At 37.2% G+C, this 24,112-nt stretch overlaps 2 protein-coding genes across 3 annotated transcripts in view; both read right to left on the minus strand.

Moving 5' to 3' along the window:
- LOC134797053 (uncharacterized) overlaps positions 1–24,112 on the minus strand; it is a 40,293-nt gene that overhangs the window by 2,779 nt on the left and 13,402 nt on the right. The window contains exons 1-2 of one of the 2 annotated variants that reach the window (XM_063769273.1): positions 1,130–1,312; positions 100–255 (exon numbers count right to left, since the gene is read on the minus strand). In XM_063769273.1, coding sequence (XP_063625343.1) covers positions 100–255; positions 1,130–1,213 — 240 coding nt within the window. In that variant the 5' untranslated portion in view covers positions 1,214–1,312. Of the gene's footprint in view, positions 1–99; positions 256–1,129; positions 1,313–24,112 lie in introns of those variants that run through there. The other variant, XM_063769274.1, reaches the window with a different exon arrangement.
- LOC134796936 (uncharacterized) lies at positions 10,364–21,459 on the minus strand. Its single transcript, XM_063769130.1, has 4 exons — positions 21,328–21,459; positions 12,762–12,929; positions 11,842–12,031; positions 10,364–10,620 (listed from the first exon to the last, which is right to left on the minus strand). The coding sequence occupies exons 1-4, from the start codon at positions 21,412–21,414 to the stop codon at positions 10,364–10,366; spliced, it is 702 nt and encodes a 233-aa protein (XP_063625200.1). The 5' UTR covers positions 21,415–21,459.

The following is a 24,112-nucleotide window of genomic DNA, read 5'->3' on the forward strand; positions in this document are numbered from 1 at the left end:
CGACTGTTGGGTTCTTGGCTCTGAATGTGTTAAATAAGTATTCTGATATTAATCTAAATTTAGAAGCAAGGCCTATATTAATAATTGAATAAATCATACCTTATGCGCACCAATGACGAATGTCACAGTGAAAACCATGTTGGTCACAAGGAAGCTCAGCAGGGCGAGCACTATGGCGAGTCCTTTCGCACTGACCTGTGTCAACTGTGTGCCGACTTCGTGGACGATTACCAGTAAATACGCAGCTGTTATAATCTAAAAAAAACCGTTAAGTTGTATATTTTTACTTAGATATGCCAATAATAGTAGATTTTGTCTCAAGGGAGCAAAATGACATATATACGGCGAGGGCGTACATTAAATCGCGAACGTATCAAGGGATTCTAAAATAGAATCATAAAGTGGAATAATTTTGCTTCCTATGTGAAACATACTGCTTTTCACACCACCTATGAGGAAATTATTGTTTCAAAATATTATGCACAAAAAAGTATGCACGAAAAACAAAAATAGTGTCCTAGAAGAGAAAAGTGCCACATTAATCCCTCCTAGCAGGGAAGAAATAGTAATTTGTGTTACAAGGGATCCAAATGATATATTTCCGTCAAGGGCGTACATTGAATCCTGAATGAAGCGATGGATTCTACAATAGAATCTTGAGCGTAATGAGGGATTCAAGTGTTAACGTGCAAGACGAAATAATGTTGATACCGTGTGACACATACTGCTTTTCACATCAACTATAAGGAAAAAAAAATATGAGGAAATTAACATGTATCAAAACACTCTATTTGAGCTAAAAATTTGTATGTAAAAATGAAAAAAAAAATGTGTCCTAGAACAGAAAAGTACAACTTTGATCCCTAATAGCAGGGAAGAAAAGTGCCACTTTGATCCCTCCTAGCGGGGAAGAAAAAGCCCTTTTCCGAATAGGTGATGTGAAAAGGCTCTTTTCAGACTAGGTGATGTGAAAAGAGTATTGTATCTTTCTATCTTCGGGGGGTATTTCACCTGACCAATGTGTATTGCGTCTCACATTTCGCTTAATGAGAGATTGACACGCTATGACATTGGTCAAAGAAATTGGGCAGGTGGAATAATACCACCCTTAAGCAAAAGGTATTCTTACCATTCTGAAATATCCCCAGGCAATCAATCCTTTCCTTAATGGCATACAACAACAGCATTTAGTCAACACTGGTAGATTACACATCTCAAATATAAATAGTCCCACAATTATAATAAAATAACTATTATTTATATCCGAAGTTGTTTACACTGTGATAGTGCAACTAGAATACTGTAGGCAATTTCATTACTTCCCTATAATTATACCCTCTATAAACGTCACTGATAATCGCATGAGATTTGCAATACATTGCGGCAATTCATCGATCGATTCAATTCGTTGCTCCTACTAAGCCGGCAATCATCTAAAATCGCATGCAACTTGTGTCACCGTCTGTAGAATCCTTAAGAATATGTGCAATTTGGTATCTTATTCCACAGACATAAGTCTCAGCATGTTCACTTACTTTTGAACAAGACTGTAAAGATGTGCGACCTTTCAACTGCGATAATACTGCTGATTATACTGACGTGTGACCTGTTACAGATGTCCTAGGCTTAATTAGTAATCTGTTTATAAAATTTATTTCATTGTAAAAGACAGTAAAAGGACAAATACAACCGGACGTCTCTACGGCTACTGTAATATAGTTTATATTATAGTTTATACTCATGTCTCTTACACGTCTATTAGTTATGATTTCCTGATTGCATTCTAAATCGTTGTAAAGTTACCATTACGATTTTTTTCGCAGGCTCTTCGAGCCAGACTAGGCGCGCTAAAGCGATATTTTTTGTGATAATATGTTGCAAGTGTTTAATACTGATGTTAAATACTTAAGTACTTATTTCACAGGATTTGTGGTACCAGGTTTCATTATTGATGCCACGTTTATTATAGGGGAGTTAATCATATATTGGCTCAAAGATTAAGTCTGGCGGTTCAAAGCGGCAACGCCGCCAGCATTCTAGGTTCCATTCCAGAAGCGGGTAGCTTAGGAGAGATATTTTATACTTAGTATTTAGTTTTAGTTGTGAGTTTTAGGTTTTGTGTAAGTATTATTTTAACATTGTTGACACTCTTCATAAATAATATATTGGACAATGGATACACATTACAACTCTCGTTTCATAATAGTATTTTATTAGGTATAGCCACTGCATACAAAATATTTTGATTATTATTATATCTATCCATTTTTCACCCCCACCCACTTATTTAAACAGTTTGATGTATCCAATATGTGCCACGTTACTGTATGCTTAACAACATATTCATCGAAACTCAGCTCAGCAGTGGAAGGGTTGATGATCTAGTTTATTTAGAGTCAGCAATGTGCATTGTGCATTGAGCTTCAGCAGAGGCAGGGTTAGAAAACTGCATCTCCAGACTTTGCTCCTGTAGCTTGACTACCTCGCTGCGTATCAGCAGTATCAGGTACATTTGTAGACCTGAAAACAAGTAAATCTGATGGTAAATCTACTATAAAAGTAAACAAAGCTGGTGGCGTAGGGCCGGATGCGAACTGGTTGTTCAGCAATTGTAGCTGAGGCCATAAGCTTTATGCCACCGAAACCTCTGAAACCTGGTCCTAGGACTCATTTTGTATATAAAACCAGTATCGGGAGCACACCTTATTGTTATTGATATCATTAAAGCATCCTAGGGGTTGTGCACAAATCACGCGAGGTATTTTCGGCTACTTTTTGACCCCCCTCCCCCTTGGTGATATTTGGTGAGGTTTTTGGCTACCCTCCCTCCCCCCACACAACCTCACGTGTATTTTTTTGAAATATTTTATTCGACCTTATTTTAAGATAAATAGTATTGTATATCTTAGTCTTAGCAGTGTCTTGTAACTAACAATCTATGGATCTCAGGAATCTGAAAATAATATATTTTTTTTGTTTTTTTTTTATATCCTCTGCACAAGAAAGGTTCCACCCTTAAATGTGAGAACTACAGGACCATTTCGCTCATTTCGCATGCAGGCAAGGTTTTGCTCAGCATTATCAACAAACGACTGGAGCACTTCATTCAAAAACAAATCGCGAAAGAACAGGCCGGGTTTGTTAAGTGCAAAGGGACGCGGGAGCAAATCTTGAACATTAGGCAGCTCATAGAGAAATGCAGAGAATTTAATGTACCGATGGTGCTCTGCTTCATCGACTACGCAAAAGCCTTCGACTGCATCAGCTGGCACAAAATGTTCGGAGTAACTAATGAAGGAAATGGGTATACCAGAACACCTAGTATTCCTTGTGCAGAACCTTTATTTGGACGGTAGCACTTGAGTGCGGTTAGACGACGACATTTCCCATCCCTTCAAAACAGAAAGAGGCGTCAGGTAAGGCTGCATACTCTCCCCTCAGCTTTTTAATCTGGTCGGGGAACATATCATGCGCCGTGTACTGGACGGCTGGAAGAGAGGTGTAAGGATTTGTGGCCAATTAATAAGCAACCTTCGGTTTGCCGATGACACCACCATTATTGGCACCAATGAAGCCGAACTCTCGGAGTTATTGCGCAGGATCGAGGATGTCAGCGCAGAATATAGCCTTCTCATCAATAGGAGCAAGACCAAACTTATGTTTGTGGACCGAGCGGACCAGATGCAGAGGACTTACGAACTGCGTGACCTGGATACGGTACAGGAATTTGTTTACCTGGGGTCACTAGTTTGTTATAACGGGGACTGCGATAAAGAAGTGATAAGGCGTGGGCAAATGGCCAACTCAGCTGTTAGTCGGCTGGGGAAAATATGGAAAAACAGAAACATCAAGCGCAACACAAAAATACGCCTCATGCGCACTCTCGTTTTCTCCATATTTCTCTATGCAGCGGAAACTTGGACCCTAAAAGCTCGCACAAGAGCAAGAATAAATGCGTTCGAAATGTGGTGCTGGCGCAAAATGTTGGGTATCTCATGGACCGCTGTCGCACATCGCACCAACGTGTCTATTCTGAACGAGCTCAACATAAAAACCCGTCTCTCTACTATCTGTCTCAGGAGAATCCTCGGCTTCTTTGGGCACTTGGCCCGGCGGGAACCCGACAGTCTAGAGAAGTTGATGATCGGTGGCCAGGTTGAGGGCAGAAGAGGCAGAGGCAGAATACCCACACGTTGGTTTGATGCCATCGAGGAAGTCACACGTGTCAAGTTCCAGGGCTCTATGCGGAAGGCAGAAGATCGGCCAGGTTGGAGAGCAATCCAAGTTAAAGCAACTTATGGCGGTCACGACCCTCAGTCATGAGGTTTCGACGAAGAAGAGAGAGTATTGTATATAGAAAATCTTGTTTATATTTCTATTTTCGTTAAATAGACTCGCTATTTTGAAGTGCAGAGTGAAGATTTATGTTTAACGAAACCGAGAAAAAGTATCTACTCATATGTGGTAGGTTTTTTTTCTTAGTTTCGTTCACTGTAGAAAAATACACGTGAGGTTTCCTTATACCCCCCTCCCCCAACGTGATCTATCGTGATTTTTTTCGTGACCCCCCCTCCCCCAGTCGAACCTCGGGTGATTTGTGCACAAGCCCCTACAAATATTGAAACTGCTGACAAAACTTCACAAAAATGCGACATAGAGAAAAACTGCTGGACAAACGGACAGACATACGAAGGAATTTGGGGTCAAGCTGAAATGGAGACTCACGCTTCGCGTTCGCTCAGTCAACAAGGTTATTCGTAAACAAGTAAGTATGTCTTTAATAGATTTGTATAAAATCCTCATCATTTTGCCTGCTGTTGCCCCCTGCTGAGCATATGCCTCTCTTCTAGTACGCCAATTATCCCGGTCCTGAGCTAGTCTCACCCAGAAGTACCTCACGACGATACTTAGTTATCGTCTACTCAGGGACAGTCTGGAAGCTAACGAACGTCAGGTGCTTCTTTCATCCATAAGCGGCCGCCAATCCGTCAACATTTTGGCCCACCTGCCATCACTATGCCTGGCAATATTTCCCGCCCAATATACAAAAATCTTAAGCTTGATTTTATACTATATACTAATATACTTACATATTTGAACGAAACTAATGCTCAATCCGGGTAGTGTAACGACTACAACATCTCCGTACTCCATACCATAAGATATTAAGATCAAAGCTCCTCTGATCTCGGTGTATGTTTGCCAACAGAAGCCCGCAACTAGCAACCCGAGCCAGACCATGCTGAATATGTAAGCTGCTTTGAGCAATTTTACTGCTTTCTGAAAGAAGTTATTTGTAAAAATATAAATTTAAACATAACAATAACAAATGTAAATAGATATTTGGGGTGTATCTTATTTAGACAGATCAACTTAGCCTCAAACGATAATTAAGAAAAGCTTATCACTAAACCTTATAAAACAAAGTCCCCCGCCGCGTCTGTCTGTTTGTGTATTTGTATGTTCGCGATAAACTCAGAAACTACTGAACGGATTTTCATTCGGTCGTCACTATAATGAAAAAAACATTTTAAAATTACTGCAGTCCGTTGAAATATGTTTGTTTTCGTAAATATTGCAAATTGCAATCTAAGTAAATGTTTTCCTAAGGAAAAAAGATCATGGCTGTAGTTCTATTAGGCACTTTAATTACTGATTTTGCAAAATTGCCGTGTCTTGTTTGGTTTCAAACTACCACGACAGAAATGGGTGCCTTTCAACCCTTGGTTAACCATCAAAAAACAGAATCACCTGAAAAAGCCCATTTAAAAAGCAATACATATATTACCATGCTGCAAGGTTCTAATTCATCTCATTTGGAGATAACACGTTTGGTTATTGTGTCGATTGACCGCTCCCATTCAGGTGAAAATAAATATGAAATGAATTAACTGTTTCATAAATTTGAACTAAGTATATGGATAGGATGATCAAATTGCTTTTTAAATGGGCTTTTTATAGGAATTCGGTAGTCAGCTACCCAATCCCGCGCTGCATAAAAGAAACAATGCCTTTGTTTAACATCAAAGCCAAAAAATCACCTCAGGAAATTCAACTATACTATACCTACCTGTATACATTCATATAACTTGGGCTCAAATGAATTTCACTAATTAGAGATTAATACTCACCAGATGGCCACCCACGATCAATAATATATTGAATACCATGTCAATAACTAAAACGACAGTTTCCATTATAAGTATCACGTGCAAAATACTCATTGCTGCTATGCCTTCTAATAAGTATATAATTAGAGATAGCGACATCAAGTCGAGAACCTGGAACACATTATGATAGTAGATTATATACAACTAGGGAATAAAGCGACCCATTTCATCCCAGGATTCCCAGGCAATCTATCAACATAGGTCGAAGATAAAATGGGACGCTATACAGGGTGTCGATATCCCTAAAATCAAGGCCATGACTTAAAGGGCCAGCTGATGGGCTACAAGATTGAGCAATTTTACCCTTAATGAATATCTCATAGTTTTTGAGATATCGGCACTTTTATAAGAATTCTGGTTATAAAAGGTATAAAAAACACATGATAAGCACACAAACCCCTTACCACGCCCTTACCGAGATTCGAACCCTCCTGCGACAAGAGCCCGTTAAATTTGAAAGCTGCTGATAACTGTTTATAAATTGTAAATTACCGCTGATTACCGTTTGTACATTTATTGTGTAAAAAAGTTTATACAATTTACACAGGTACGAGTCCCGATGCAAATTATTTCGTCTAGTTCCACGCAACAATTTTGTTTATTCTAATAAATTTTACACATCAACATAAAATGACCCAGTAATGGAAACCATAATAGTAATGTTTAATGTAAGTAGTTTATTTTGATCGTATGATAAAATTGCATGAGACTTTTATTGCAGAAAAAACGTACTTTTCAAAAACGTTGTCCAAATCGTATTGTCCTCTCCTACAGCACTGATGCTGCATGCATGGGCTCGAAACAAAATTGTCAGTACATTGGCAGAGCCCTGTTGCTTTCCCTAGTAATAGCCCTTTTCACATATGTTGCAATCCTACCCGTTAATAAAAAAATAAAAAATCGTTATTTTTTTTCTTTCAGTACAAACGGTATTTCTTGTATTTGGATTTAGTGATTGGAGAGTATTACCATATAAAATTAAATTACATTAGTATAAGCATTAAATATTAGTAATTTTAAAACTAAAACATTATTTTTGAACAAACGCGAGAACCTCAAAAAATGGTCTCACTAGACGAAAACATGTGCATCGGGGTTCGTATCAGAATTCACTTCTTCTTCGTTACACTCTTGACAGAGTGGTCGTGGCCATTATGACTGTAGACTTTTGAGCGACTTGTTTAACGACACGTCGCCATTCCTCCCGTAGAGCTGCTTTCCGTGGGCATTTGCTTACTGTGGCCGACACTGGCTTTGATTTGGTCGGTCCATCTCATTGGCGATCTTCCTCTAGTCCTGTCACCTCCCACTCTTCCTTGCACAATTAGACGTTCTATGGATGTTCCGTCTCGCCGAGACACGTGTCCAAAGAAGTTGAGAAGAATTCACTTACCAGTTTTAAATATCCCCAAGTGATCAAGCCTCTCCTCAAAGGTACACAGAAGCAGCATCTTTTGAATCCCGGAGTTTCGCGTCGCATTCTCAACAAAGTCTCAAAAGGATTCCTTAATTTGGTCACTTTACTCTTCTCTTCGATATTATCCATATTTCTGGGTAATATTGATTTAAAAGAAGTTTAAATAATAGTTAGTTGGTTAAACGAGCTTTAACTAGGTAAACTAGGTAGGTATATCAATATATAGTGAGACCAAGATAACTTCTGCAGCGATTTTTATAGCACAGACATCAAAAACACATATGCACACTCATACTCACACAAAACATCTATGAAATTATGATGTTTAAATAAAACTTGCACGTCTGTGTGTAAAAATCACTGCAGAGTTATCTTGGTCTGACTCTAGTTAAAACAATTCGGGCTAAAATGTGTTTATAGTTTTCAAATACCTCACTGGTCTATTATTTTTTGTTGCCAATGAGAGATACAATAATCAAATGAACACGTAATTGCTATAAAATGTGACTAAAATGACTGATTTGTCACACCGGAACCGGAATACAATGTTTCAGTTAAGTACGATAAGGAACACGATTCAAATTTAACAATTTGATACGGTTTTGAACCTTTATTTAAATCATTTTTATAACATAATAAAACACTAAGAACTTATAAATAAAAAAAAATACCTAAATCGTAGTCGCTCGGTAGGGTGCACAGAAGGCTAGCCGCATTGCCCCACTGGATGGCAATGCTGATCCATTGGGCAAAATATTGGCCAGCCCTCTGGTCACCAGAAGCCTCTATGAGGCGCTTTGACAGCTCCTCATAGAGGCGACGCGCGCTAGGTCCCAAGGCCCCAAGATTTCCACACCAAACGCCGCAAATATGTAGCTACTACGTAGGAAGCGGCCGCACTAGCGCCAACTTTGGTGCCTGGAATATGGGAAGGCGCCAGGGTATCTACGCACGTAGCGTCCCAGACAAGTGGCCGGCTCATACTCCAAGGTGCCAGCGTCATTGTTTTGAACTGATTTTTAAACAACCTTGATGATTGTCGTGGTGATTGACGCGCATCTCTCGCACGACTTTTACTTCATTACCACGACACTCTGCAAAGAGTATACCTAGGTAACGACAAAGAAGACTTTTTTATCGTATTTTCTCGGAAGCGTTCGCATTCGTCAGGCTACTTCAGTCAACCTCAGTACTTTTTGTACCGAGCCTGACTGAAATAGCAAGACACGTTCGTACGTTTCCATGAATATACGATGGAGAATAATTAGCACTACATCTGTTACTTACTCCGTATGAATATCAATATCATTGCCTTGGGCGAGGCACGTCTTTACCGACCGAGTAGCTTCGCGCGGCAATTTCCTCGCGAGGCGGTTCGTTGTGAGTGGACTCGCCTTTAGAGGAGCAGATAACGAATTTTCGATTTTGGAATTTTGCTGTAGATCCTGTTTCTATTCTAGTCCTTGTACAGTCAAGTGTAAAAATATGGGTGTAGCCAACTTTTTCAAAAATATGTCCCATAGTTCCTAATTCGCTGACATAAGAGCTATGGTACATATTTTTGAGATGATTTGTGCACCCATATTTTTACACTTGACTGTACTTAGTTGCAAAATATATAAAATAATGGGCATATTTTTGAATTGAAAACTTCTTTAGCGGCGCTGGGCACTTTTTGAGGTGGGGAAAAAATGATAAACTCGAGACAGCGTAACGCGATCACGTGACCGTAAGGTTTCGATGGCCACTCATTTAGATGGCATTTAAATTAATAAAGAAAAACTCAATGAAATTACATGAAAAAGGTTCTAATCTTGTACGGGTTGCAATACGAGGATCTCACAGTTACATTCTAACTTTATATCACTCAAATATAATTCAATAAAGCTACATCTTGATGAAATCGCTAATAAAAGTGGACTCTAATACTGGTGAATAAAACTCAAAATATCATGACCAAATATATTTAGATGCGAGGTCTGCAAGGTAACTTTACAATTTCTATTCGAATTTTAAACAATTAACGCTATAAATTTGAATTTCGAATTTTAAACAAGCTCACTGACCAGCAATTTCGGAACTAAAGTTTTTCAATAGAAAGGAGGATGGGTCAATTATACATAGTGCTGCAGATATTTTGGACTAGTCATTGAGTTTTCACTTCTGTCGGCACTCCCGGAGTGCAACCGGTTGTTTTTATATTAAATTCCCTTTGGCAAGTATCAATCAGCGTGAGCGGTCCTCAAGGTCGTAACAAAATAAGACAAAACCGTAACAAGTGGTTAAATCTGAATTGGGCTCATTGTGTATGTACGCATCAAATATTATTCTAATTTGGTATTAACAGTGTGTCTCGCTCGCACTAGTACATATGCAGCATGCGACGGAGCGTGTCGCAAACGCAACTGTACTATACGCCTGATTATATTGGTATTTATGTTATGTTTTTAGTTCCTATGTACGCCCCCTCTGTAGGTTATTCTATTTAAAGTTACAAAATAAACATAAAATAATAAACTAGCTAAGTTACACAAATACCTAATTAAAATGAAATGAAACTGCCGAAAGATAGGTTAAAAAAAATTAATTTATTGATTTTATAATTCAAAATGAAGTGTACCGTTTTTATACAGTCCACAAAATATAAACATAATATCTTTTGTTTAATTTTTTTTTACATGATTTGTCATACTTGTAACGAAATGCATACTTACCTACTTAAAACAGTTTATGTCAAATACTCTGTCTATAAAGCTACATCACCTTTAATTAAACTTTAAGTATTACATTTCTCTTTCGTGCAACAGTTTTGCACAACTTGTTCCTTGTCCGTGCAACAGTGCTCCACACCTGGTGTCTTATCCGTGCAACAGTTCTGCACAAAATTTTCCCCATCCGTGTGTTGGTCAGATGTGCTGTGAAGTGTGCACTGCGGCTCGCCTGAGGCTACGTTTGAGTATTGCATTCCTAAGGTCTGCTGCCGTAGTTTTATCATCTCACTGCGTATCAGCAATATCAGGTATATTTGTGCAACTAGAAAAATCGAATTAAATAAATATTTAATGACGTATCTAGTAGTAGTAATTGGTCGACATTGCTTTGCTAGTAAAAAATATAGTATTCTAAGCGTAAGTAAATTAGAAATCATTTGATGTAGGTAATAAGCGACTCTCGTGTGGGCAGTTTAGCAGCGATTTTTAGATTTGCTTTAGTATTATTTCGAGATCATAAGTTATTTTTAGTTTATGGAAAGTTAATACGAGTTATTTTATATTATTAACAATTTTAGATATAAAACATTATATTTACATGCCTCATATTTAATATTATATATCTTTCCCATCACGGAACAATGGTGTTCCGGACCTTTGGGAGGCGTGCGCGGAGCCGAAGCCAACACGTAGAGGCCCTTTTGACACTTTAATGAAATGTAAGGGGTACACCGAGCGGAGGCTGCCCTTGCCAGTGTCATGGGACGCACGCAGAGGCAGCACCCGCCAGGGTGTAAGGACTATTGAGAGTTGATGGAATCTAAAATGAACTAGGTTATTGGGTGAAAGCGATGGACTAAGAACTGAGCTATGGGGTAAAAAACCGGACGCCTGCCTAATAAAACGGTATGCAATTTTATTTCCGGCAGACGGTGACTCGCCCTCACAAGATGGGCCCCCACAAAAAGCGACATCTAGGATGGCTCAAGGGCAACACCGGTGTGAGCGGCTCAGGGGTGTCGAGAGGTGTGCGCCGCTTTCTACCCAGTGGCTGTTAACAGCCACTGTGCCAACTCGCGTCTTATGCATATTTCACTTCCACCCCTGGAGCTTATAGCTCTAACGACTCTACTCTGGCCGGCCGGCTAAGGCAAGCCAGAGGCAGAGAATCCTGTCCCACCCACCCTCCTTGCGGGTAACAGAACTCTCCAGGAGCACTCGGGTACGTGAGGTCGCTAATCCCCAACAGCTCGCCACAAGCTGCCCTGCGTTGACTGATTGCACTGGTAAAACCAGCGGGCGATGGGGTCGTCACATCCCTACGCCTATATTATATGTATTATTACGTTAATTGTATCTTTAATCTTTTTTTGTTACAATACCTACATCATATTTGTATGGAACTACTGAGGACTGAGCAGTTCCATTATTTCGATTCAATTGTTTGATTTACTTACACTTCGAAACTCCTAAAATGCCAAAAATTGTTTTGATAAATATTAAGCTCAATAACTAATTTAAGAACTCGGAAAAAATAACTTACAAATAAGACTGAAAGCGAGTCCTGAACTGGTGAGCAAATTGAAGATAATATATTTGCGGGAGTCCATGTATGACCACATCCTGTAAGCGATACTGAGGTTTATGCACAGTTGGAAGCAGTTGGCCAGCGTCACTAAGACCAGCCACGCCATGTTGTATATGTAGGATATTTGTAGCAACTTCACATTTTTCTGCAATAAAATACTCAATGAGAAACTCAAAAATGTCTTGTAACTTAAGAGGAAAGGGGACGGCAGCTTCTCCATACAAACGTAGTCCTAATTTTATTTTAGCTATGCGTCTTCGTTTGATTTTTTCGATTTTTTGTTTGTTACAAAAGTTAGTAGCGAAAAACAATTTCCATACAAATTTGTACATGGTCCCAATTTTTATATTCAGTCATTTAAAATTCAAAAAAATCAAACGAAAGGACAAAGCTATAGTCAATATACATACATACATCAAATTGTGTCAAAATTGTGTTATCTTAATATCCAGAGAGGAAAATGGGGACTAGGTTTATATGGAAATGCAGTTTTGGGGGGTCGTTCACTTTTGTGTTAAATAATAAAGTTTAAACGTAAAGGGCTCAAGTCAGGCGGTTTCGTTTTCAGCTTGAAACTTATCGAAATCTCTTTTCTTGGATTTCGTAAGAGTCATGTAACCCACCGCCAAAATCATCAGACCAGCCTCATGTTAGCATAATATTGCATTGTCATCAGAAATACGGAAGTATGCCAAATTTCAGCTAAATCAGACACCGGGAAGTAGTTGAAATTGTAGTTACAAGATTTGAAGCCCATATATATACAAAGAAATATACGCGACAAAGCAAAGTAAAAGTAAGTAAAAAATTCACACACCCGTCTGTATTATGTAGTTATGTAAATATATACTCACAAGCAATATCGAAAAACATACCTTGTGTCCAGCGACGATAAAGATAATACCGAAGGCGATATCAAGGAGTATAAAGAAGTCAATAAATGCCACAATCACAAAATCTCTGACCTCCATAGGTCTCCAAGATCTGGTGGCATAAATATACATTATGAATCCACTGTACACAATAGCCAAAATGTTGAGTATCTGTAACAAATAATTAATAAATAAATATTATGGGACATTATTACAAAAATTTACTAAGTCCCACATAAACTCAACAAGGCTTGTGCTGTGGGTTGTTCGATAACGATATATAAAATATATAAATACTTTAATACATAGAAAACATCCATGACTCAGGAACAAATATTCGTCGTCATCACTTAAATAAATACCGTTACCACAGGATTTGAACCCGGGACCTGCTTCATAGGCAGGGTCCCTACCCACTAAGCTAGACAGGTTGTTTAACAAATGTACACCTCTATTATTATAATTTTATTTAACAATTTGTTATGGTTTTTCACTGGTTTTATAATAAATTATCATTCAAAATAGTCATTTAAAAGTCAATTCTACCAGACTAGTCAAAATTTGCTACAAATTACTTTGCCTCTCTTGCTGATTTTATTTTTATTTTATTTCATTTTATTAGAAGACCAACAGCGTTAACAAACAATATAAACTTATAACCAGGATACAATCATAAAGCCAATAACAGGTCTCCCTAACAGATACAAAAGAAATTATTACGGATTTGCTTAGGTACTAGGTATGGTATACAACTGATAAAAATAACTTTCTCATCTGAGCATCATACAAGTTGGTGTGGAGAAAAATAATAAGTAATGAACGCTCATGCCAGACACTTACCAGTTTGGTATATCCCCAAGCAATCAGGCCTCTTCTTAACGGCAAGCAGCAACAACATCTTTTTAACTCTAGGGCTTTTCTTTGCATTTTTGCTAAATTCGTTTTTCACTCACACCTAACACTTACGACTTTTTTAATCGTACTTAATATTTTTTAATTCAAATTAAGTTCGGAACATGTGTAGCGTCCTTTGCATGATTTACATTAATCTGTGTTTTTTTTATCAAGTTCTGGGTGTTATGCAGCAGACAGTTGTTGTTTTGTTCGTTGAAAGATAACGAAGACAAAAAACCTACCTATTAGTTGTGCACTCTGACTGGATGCCTATTTTAAAACATTTAGATATGATTTTAATTTCAAGTCTGACCATCGAGCATCTCACGCGCACCAACAAGCGTGAGCGAGATGGCTTACTCATACTCATTAATAATATAATTACATATTACACGTCAAAATTAAAAATAAATTAGATAAATCAAGTTACAATTATTATTCCTTTATTTGTCTTGGGTCTTAGGTTAGGGTTTTACAATGTGAGTATAGTAGTGCAATAAGTATAAAAACACTTATAAAACATTACAAAAAAAAAATAAACTTAGTCAGTCGGTGTCTGGCGGGAAGCAGGCTTTTTTTGCTTCCTAGACGGGTACGGGTGAGCTTGCTAGTGTTAAAAGTATGTTTGAGTGTGTGTACGTGTTTGGCGATGTTAAATATGTATTGCTACGGTAGTGTGAGTATGTTATTTTCGATAAAAAGTGGTTTTGCTGGTGAACCTGGGGCCGACATAGAAACTATTCTGACCGCACGTTTATTTTATGTAAGACAAGGACACGATGCCATTCTGCTGCTGTTCTCCATATTTCAAGTCCGTAGTACATAATTGAGTGGAATAGGGTGAAATAGACACGATGCCATTTTGCACACAGTTGTTTTTGAGGTAGCACGAGAGCTAACCTATAGGCTGGCGTCCATTAAATTCGAATCGCGTCGAATCGAGCCACGTTGAATCGAGTCGCATTTTTTCCGTGTGCGTTCATCACAGACGAATCGAAGCGAGTCGAAGTCACGAGAGCCTGAGGGGCTACCGCGAAAACCGAAATTCGCAAATTGCGGGGATCTTTCTCTTTTACTCCAATGAAGGCGTAATTAGAGTGACAGAGAAAAATGCCCGCAATTAGCGAACTTCGATTTTCGCGGTTATAGCCCTGTGCTGTTTGTCGATGATGGATAGTTCGGACGAAGAAATGCTATTGTTTCAAATTCTTTTTGAAGAAGAAGAGTGCGAGAGAACAAGAAAGCGACGAGTGCACAAACACTGGGTGGGTAAATTTTCAAATAGGCATTTTTTGCTGTCCCACGGCTATAACTCGAAGTCCATAGGACTAAAAGACTGGGTATGTATATATTTTTATCCAATGTATTGTAAACTTTAAATATAATGTACAACTGTACCTTAAATATTATTTGTTTCTGACAAAGTCGCACTTGAAGTTCCAAAAACGACGAAATTTGCCGTTTTTTGCGTGTCCCAGTGGCGGCACACAGCCAATAAAAAAATCATAACTTTGGATGTAGGCAACGTATTATGAATCTATACATATAATAAAGCTGAAGACGGTCGAAAGTCTGTACATGGAAGATATTTGAAAAAAAGTTGGCTGGGGATACTTAGAATCGATAACAGAACACGTTCCAAAAGTTTTTAGAATTTTTGTCTGTTTGTCTGTTTATCTGTTTATCTGTTTGTCTGTTTATTTGAACGCGCATCACGTGAAAACGGCTGAACGGATTTTGATGAAAACTTTACTTATCTGTCGAGAAAATCCCCGGCCAGGTTATAGGCTATAAAAATTCAACATCTAAAAGGGGGGGTAGCCACAACAGTCGATTGACTTAAGTTTGCCCCTGAATCTAATGGCGCTACTTAGGAAGGAGGGGCAAACTTTTTTCAAATATGTGCTACCACTATTGAGTACCCTGGTAAACTAACAGATGGCGCTGAATTTAGTACGTTGTGACATGAATAAGCTACCGAGAAAAGATTTTGCCAAATTAACTCTAAGTTTAGAACAGGGGGTACGGATATCAACAAAAATAATTGAATAATTATGTTGATTTAATAAATTAATAATACAACAAAATTAAACGACAGTAAATTAATTGCCCCTCATTGCACAGTCTTTTGGGGAACTGAGTAAACATTAATTAATAAAGAAAACTAAAAATGAGTTTACATAGTTACATAGTGGTAAAACACACATAATTATCCACACGCGTATAATTGCATAATTATTTAAAATTATTAATTTTCTCCATCGTGAATTATACCTAATCGTAATTATATCGCACCCATATCAAATCCATATTCATACAAGGTGGGTACTTTGAAAAAAAAAACATTGACTGCAGCAGCATTACTCTGTTGCAACGTTACTGCTGCAGCACTGTAAATTTTCGTGATAAAATGATGTGACTGATTTCCATACTAAAAGTAAAAATGTACAACTGTCTATCAAATTGCGTTTTTATATCGAAAAATTTTCGCGCTCGTTTCGCTCGCGGTTTCAATACCTTTCTGAGGTATAGCGACTGCAGCAGCATTACTCTGTTGCAACGTTACTGCTGCAACACTGTCAATTTTCGTGATGAAATGATGTCACTGATTTCCATACTAAAAGTAAAAATGTACAACTGTCTATCAAATTGCGTTTTTATATCGAAAAATTTTCGCGCTCGCTTCGCTCGCGTTTTCTATCACTTTCTAAGGTATGGCGACTGCAACAGCATTACTCGATTGCAACGTTACTGCTGCAACACTGTCAATTTTCGTGATAAAATGATGTGACTGATTTCCATGCTAAAAGTAGAAATGTACAACTGTCTATCAAATTGCGTTTTTATATCGAAAAATTTTCGCGCTCGCTTTGTTCGCGTTTTCAATAACTTTGTAAGGTATGGCGACTGCAGCAGCATTACTCTGTTGCAACATTACTGCTGCAGCACTGTCAATTTTCGTGATAAAATGATGTGACTGATTTCCATACTAAAGGTAAAAATTTACAACTGTCTATCAAATTGCGTTTTTATATCGAAAAATTTTCGCGCTCGCTTCGCTCGCGTTTTCAATTACTTTCTAAGGTATGGCTACTGTAGCAGCATTACTCTGTTGCAACGTTACTGCTGCAGCACTGTCAATTTTCGTAATAAAATTATGTGACTGATTTCCATACTAAAAGTAAAAATGTACAACTGTCTATCAAATTGCGTTTTTATATCGAAAAATTTTCGCGCTAGCTTCGCTCGCGTTTTCTATAACTTTGTAAGGTATGGCGACTGCAGCAGCATTACTCTGTTGCAACGTTACTGCTGCAACACTGTCAATTTTCGTGATAAAATGATGTGACTGATTTCCATACTAAAAGTAAAAATTTACAACTGTCTATCAAATTGCGTTTTTATATCGAAAGATTTTCGCGCTCGCTTCATTCGCGTTTTCAATCACTTTCTAAGGTATAGCGACTGCAGCAGCATTACTCTGTTGCAACGTTACTGCTGCAACACTGTCAATTTTCGTGATAAAATGATGTGACTGATTTCCATACTAAAAATAAAAATTTACAACTGTCTATCAAATTGCGTTTTTATATCGAAAGATTTTCGCGCTCGCTTCGTTCGCGTTTTCAATCACTTTCTAAGGTATAGCGACTGCAGCAGCATTACTCTGTTGCAACGTTACTGCTGCAGCACTGTCAATTTTCGTGATAAAATGATGTGACTGATTTCCATACTAAAAGTAAAAATGTACAACTGTCTATCAAATTGCCTTTTTATATCGAAAAATTTTCGCGCTCGCTTCGCTCGCGTTTTTTAACATTACTCTGTTGCAACGTTACTGCTGCAGCACTGTCAATTTTGGCCCTAGGGAGAGGGGGCACCATGGTCTACAAATGCTTAGGGCATCAAAACGGCACTGGTCGTTTGCGGAGTCAAACGATTTGGGACTCGCATTTAATACGCATTACCATGCTTTCCAGAAAAAAATCCAATCATTCGCGAAAGTCTCGCAACGCATTGAGGTTACAAGGGGCACGTGGTCTTCCTCAGGAGTCTGAAGAAGACCACAGTGAGTAGCGCTCTAGCCAGGCAGGCCGCTTCGCTTTCGCTCGCGCGCGTATACCTTACTGTATCGTCCGATATACATCTACTACACTGTCGTGCGTTTAAATCACGTGTAACATTTGAATAAGAGCAAAAAAAACTATTGATTTTGGAGTGTAGTTTTATTTAGTGGTACCTAATTGTAAAATATTTTATCTAGACTGCAGTCCTCTAGCATATCCATCTGTCAACTTTACTTCAAGTTCCGCCTCGGAGAGAAATTAGGATTAGTAATTAGCCGCTTACTGACACAGACCGAATTCCACGCGGGCGGAGCCGCGGGCACAGCTAGTAACTTTATATGTTTATAAAGAGCATTTTCAAGTGAATGGATTTAATAGTTTCGATAATTTAATGCGTTATTTAATAAAACAAGGGAAGCCTTTGATCGTTGTCCCGCGCGGCACTTGTTTTGTTATGACTGAAAGATACCCCCCAAAATTTTCTTTGTCTATTGAATAACGGTTAAATTAAATTTACGACGCAATAGTGCGGTTAGTTGGGCGTCGATCTACATCGAATGTGGACGTGGAAGCAGTTTTATTTATATTAAAACAGGCAAGAATCTCTTTCGATATATTTTGGTACAACTACAACGGCATTTGTATGGATGCCTAATATGTTGGTGTACAGTCGAAATAAAAATGTGTATTTTACAATAATAGTTACAAATACAGTGTTAAAATATATCGTAAAATAAATAAGTGAATCGGTTATATTGTGTAGTAAATTTCGCAAAAAAGTATTATTGGAAACATTTGTATGGCGACATTTGTACGGCTATTTTGACCGTATAAATGTCGATTGTGGTATACAAATGTCGATATACTGCCATACATATGTCGAAAAGGTGCCATACAAATGTTGTCAGGGTCTTACAAATGCCACAAAAACAATAAATAGTGCCATAAAAATGTTGATACTGCCATACAATGTCCAAAAAATGCCATATACACGTCAAAAGCGCCTTACAAATGCCTAATAAGTAGTTGGTTAGATGTGTTGTGCAGTGTGCACTGCGGCTCGCCTGAGGCTGTGTGGTTTGTGTATTGCATTCCTAAGGTCTGCTGCCGTAGTTTTATCATCTCACTGCGTATCAGCAATATCACGTATATTTGTACAACTAAAACAATAAAATTGAAGAATTGTTAATAAACATTAAACATGTGATCAAAGCTTTCTTTTTTACTGCCCGTGCTTTTTATATTATTTTTTTGCTACAACGGAGCCGAAAAGCGGCAATTTAGTTTAGCGCAACGGACCAAAAGTTGTCGCTTCCGCCTTAAAATACAAACTGCGGATCAGTTTCGATTCAATTTTCTGATCATGGTTTACACTTTGAAAGTAAATACTAAAATGAGAGTAAGAATCAATAAAAAATTACAGAGAGTATTTTAAAAAACAAATAATTTAAGAACTGGTAAAAAAAGTTATTCTTACAAATAAGACTGAAGGCTAGTCCTGAACTGGTGATCAAATCTAAGATAATATATTTGCGGATATCTATGTATGACCACATTCTGTAAGCGATATAGAGGTTTATGTACACTAGGAAGCAGTTGGCCAGCGTCAGCAAGCCCAGCCACACCGTGTTGTATATGTAGGATATTTTCAGCAGCTTCACATTTTTCTGTAATAAATAGCTAAATATGAAACTCCAAGATGTCTTGGAACTTTAATAATAAAGTATAATGGCGTTGTTTATAAACGTCTGTCAAGTCAAACAAGCTATTGATAGTCGTTTGTCCCTATCCCTAATTTTAACATTTGTGATTGTTAGAAAAAGACATAAATTAACAGAGGTTTGCCAAGTTTTATTAGTATAAGGGGGTAAAAGTAAGTATAAAACGGCTAAAGTTAGGTGAATTTTTCGGCTTGGACCTTCATTAAACCTCTTTTCTCGGGTTTCTTAAAAAAGGCAAACTATTTAGTTGACTAATAGGTACCTACCGTAAGGTCGGGGTACTTAAACCCCCTCCCAGGTTACTAGAGTCGCACCAAGAAGTCTGCAGCGGATTTGATAGCCCACGCAGTGTGTTATTTATACGTCATAATTTCATAGAAGTTCGACGTTTAAAATGTCACTCGTACTGTGTGGGCTATCAAAATCGCTGCAGACATTTCACGGTCTGACTCTATTGCCCACCCACGAAAACCTATTTTATTGAATTGATACATTCTTAAAAACGACATCATGTGACTAATCTGTTTTTGTGTAAGTTTTTAAGAATTATTTAATTCAATAAATGGGTTTTCATAGGTGGACACGGTAACCTTGTAAGGGCTAAAGTACCCCGACCTTGCGGTGCCGAAAGCTTGCTAATCGTACTGAATAAAATGAAATATATAGGTGCTAGCGGTTGCCCTTGACTTCATTTGCGTGGATTTATTTTCCGATACACACTTTCAATGCCTTCTTAACCCTATTAGGGGATGAATTTTCAGAAACGCTAAAAATATCTACTTTTCTTATATTTTATCAAAATGTCTTTTTAAGTTTTTACCAAGATTCAAGTTCCTAGCTTAAAATAAAATTTGATCCTCATACAAATTTGCATCCCCGTTTTAAATTAGGTTAAAGGGGTTAAATTTCTCAAAATCGCTTCTTATTTCTTGTACACAATATAGATGGAATGTTACATGCAAATTACAACTTTCTAGCTTTTTTAGTTTCGGCTCTGCGTTGATGAGTCAGTCAGTCAGCAGGATACAAGCATTTATATTGTATAAGTAATATAGACAGATTCACTCACAAGCTTTATCAAAAACATAGGTACCTTGTGTGCAGCGACAATAAAGATAATACCGAAGGCTATATCAAGGAGTAAACAGATGACAATAAATGTCAAAATCACAATGGGTATGGCCTCCAAATGTTTCCTAGGATCAGACGTATAATAACAAATCGCAAATCCAATGTACATCATGGTCAAAATGTTGAGCACCTAAAACAAAAGATTATAATGATGGTCTAGTTAATCTTATAATAGAAATATTTCGTTTAGTTTATTCATTATCATTCGAAAAGTTTGGTTGCTTACAATCAATAATATTATATATATGCATTAATGTTAAATAGTTAAATAAATATAAAATAATATAATGATTTACTCAATGTTGCCGTTAGTAGGAAGAAGGACGCAATTGACATGAAATTGAAACCAAGAAAATAAATAATGAAACATCTAAATTAAAACTTCTGCTTTAACTGTATAAAACGATATACAAATCTCCATTAAATTTTTAGAAGTATTAGGTAAGTAAAAATAAACTTTTATAAAATTGGGCATGGCATTCTTTCGCAGGGGAGTAGGGTACAAGCCTGAAGGACCTTCGTGGGTGTTTATTCTATTAGATTTAATTTAGTTCGCCTATATTAAATTGTAATGTATTTAAGTGTAAATACATTAATTAGGTTGTATGGAAGAGATCGCTTACAGCGATAAGGTCGCATGTTGCTATTACCTTTATTTATATTGTAAATCTGTTTTGAATTTGTTTTATATATTGTGCAATAAGGAATATTTTACTTTACTTTACTAATTTTCTAATGTTTATGCCAGACACTTACCAGCTTGGTATATCCCCAACCAATCAGGCCTCTTCTTAAAGGCAAGCAGAAACAACATCTTTTTAACTCTGGCGCTTCTCCGTGCATTTTTACTGAAACGTTTTATTTTTTCACTAAAATTACACCCACTCCTTTTTTAATTGTATTTAATAAACTTTTATTCAAATTAACGTTCGGAACATGTGTGTCCTTTGTACGATTGACATGAATATGTGTTTATTTTATCAAGTTACCGATGTTATGTACTTACTACTACTTACTTATATGTATGTAGCAGGCGGTTATTATTGTTGTTCGTTGAAAGATAACGGAGACAAAATAAATACCTATTAAATGTGCACTCTGACTGGTGGCCGATTCTATTTTAAAATTTGGTATAAATTCATGCCTCATGCCTGACTCTCAAGTTGTGCCATCAGGTATCTCACGCGCACCAATAAGCGCGAGCGAGATGCCTTATGAGTCACAAGGGCCTGCATTATCCGACCATTTTTGTATCCGGATATTTCGAATATTTATAATTTTACTATATCCGGATATCCGGATAAAACGGATAATTCGAATACTTGCTTTTTATTTAACAAAACTCACACGAACTTTATAAAAAACGTAATAGAATCAAATTTTACGTATAAAAGGTTGCGTAACAGCAAATGCTAAGGTATCTTTAGGAGTTCTACCTTTTCGTTGAAATTTTATTGTCGGAATTTCACTTGGTAATTTTTTTCTCTGAAGCTTTACCTACTGTGACATGACAATCAACCTTCCGCAATTTTTTTTTTTAACAATATAAATGTAGTTTATGGAGATACTTCAACCCTCCGCTTAATACTGGCAGCCTGCGCTGTGAAATTCATTTCTTAAGTGACTTCAGATGATCACAAGATATTTGACGTGTAATTCATTAAAATTTTACAACCATGAAGTATATAATTATGGTCAAACTCTTCTTCAGTTAAGAAATTGGCGTCTTATTGACTTTAGGTACTGGCCGTGGTTTTAGATACAAAAAAAAAAAAGATAAAAGATTTTTATTCGTGACGATCACAAAACATGTACGAACATGTACAGACAACAACAGCAAGAACAGAAGAGAACAATAAGTGTGCATCACGAAATGATGATTTATAGAATCGATTACGTCTTCTAACTTCTGAGATATTACATTGCATTTAAGGTCAATCAAGGCTTTCATTACAGATTTATTCAAGTGGTCGGCAGTTCAATATCAACCGAAAGTTCTCCTCCATTGGACCCATTTTAGTTCTTTTCGCACGTTATTAATAACGTATTCAGACGCTAACAAGAATGCAGCGCAGCGCGATTGACAGGAACACGGTACAAGTACATTCAAAATTACTTTGTACGTTTTACGGAACTAGGTCGATAAGATTTTTCCCAAATATTTAAAAAAATAAGGGAGTGTCGACAATCAAGGAGAAATACTTAAATAGTCAATTTTTATACCGTAAAAATGTATCTAAATAAATAAATAAATAAATCAACCGACATCGTTTACGTTATAATTTTCAACGTTTTTGAAATAGTTTTCTTAAAAATTTGAATGATATTTTTGTCATAAATGGTATTCGAATTATTCGTTTTATCCGGATATCAACCTCATCTAAATCCGAATAGTAAATTGGACGGATATCCGGATAAAACGGTTATACGGATATCCGGATTGCAAGCCCTAGACTCACACCTAGGGCATGCTCCCGGGAATTCCCGGTTCTCAAATTCCCGGGAATACCCGGGAATTTTATAGTGTCAAAAGAACCGGTACTGAATACCCGGTACCGGTACTTCCCGGTTCTCATCAAATGACTATTTATTCCCATTTCAATAGTAGTAATGATTTAGTACTTATTTAGCTCGGGACATTAAATAACATTTAATAATGGTGATATGAAACGGGGGACCCAAATAATCCGACAAACTAACCTAGTAAAGTAGGTATTCCAATATTTTCAATCGATATTACGGATAATGGTAAATTGTAAAAATTCACCCAGTTTTCTATTTCAATTTTGTTTTTATCTGAAACATCGCTCAGTAAGGTCAACATACTGGTACTCGACGTGGTCCCAGTACTTACATGTCATCTTGAAACTTAAGTCATTGTCAACAGAGATAAGAGCAAGGTGTCATCTATTGGGCATGTCGAGCACTAGTACGTTTACCTTACTTTTATGCCGGTTACATAAATTTCGTAAAATAGGTTGGAACGCCAATTAAAGTGTGGTTTTATTAATAAAGTAAGTAATTTATTAATACTTCCGCAATTATTTATATGAAAATAAGTCATTTATAAAGATTGTACGCTAACATAAACAATTTCTTACAAATTATCATAAGGTGCCTTGAGAACCGGGAAGAACCGGGAATCCCGGTTCCGGCCATGCCCAGAACCGGGAAATGAAATTCCTGGTACCGGGACCGGTACTGCATGCCCTACTCACACCACACGAACCTAGCCGCCGTCGAAAATAACATGAAATTTGATATCAGCATTCAAGTAGCATAATATTATATATGTCTGGTAATAGGTTTTTTTTACCCAAAAATTTTAATACATACAAATAAATTAGATCGATTAAAAGTTTTACATAAAATATTTCTACCGGCTCTATTTTCTTTGTATAGGTACCTACTTATCTAATTATTTTTAGCAACGAAAATTAGTACTAGACAGATTTATGTAACATACATGTTCATGCGAATTTTCTAATAATTTAAGCATGCCGTTTTAAGTGAGAGCGTCATATCGTTTATTGAAGCACTG

This window comes from Cydia splendana, chromosome 14 (genome assembly GCF_910591565.1).
Source record: "Cydia splendana chromosome 14, ilCydSple1.2, whole genome shotgun sequence".
Lineage (NCBI taxonomy): Eukaryota > Metazoa > Arthropoda > Insecta > Lepidoptera > Tortricidae > Cydia > Cydia splendana.

Excerpts from the sequence above, each read along its gene's own strand:
- LOC134796936 (XM_063769130.1), bottom strand. The coding sequence starts at position 21,414 with ATGCACGGAGAAGCGCCAGAGTTAAAAAGATGTTGTTTCTGCTTGCCT. Across the intron at positions 12,930-21,327 it reads GTTGGGGATATACCAAGCTG|ATACTCAACATTTTGGCTAT; the intron begins GTAAGTGTCTGG and ends TATTTGTTACAG. Across the intron at positions 12,032-12,761 it reads TTATCGTCGCTGGACACAAG|AAAAATGTGAAGTTGCTACA; the intron begins GTATGTTTTTCG and ends ATTTTATTGCAG.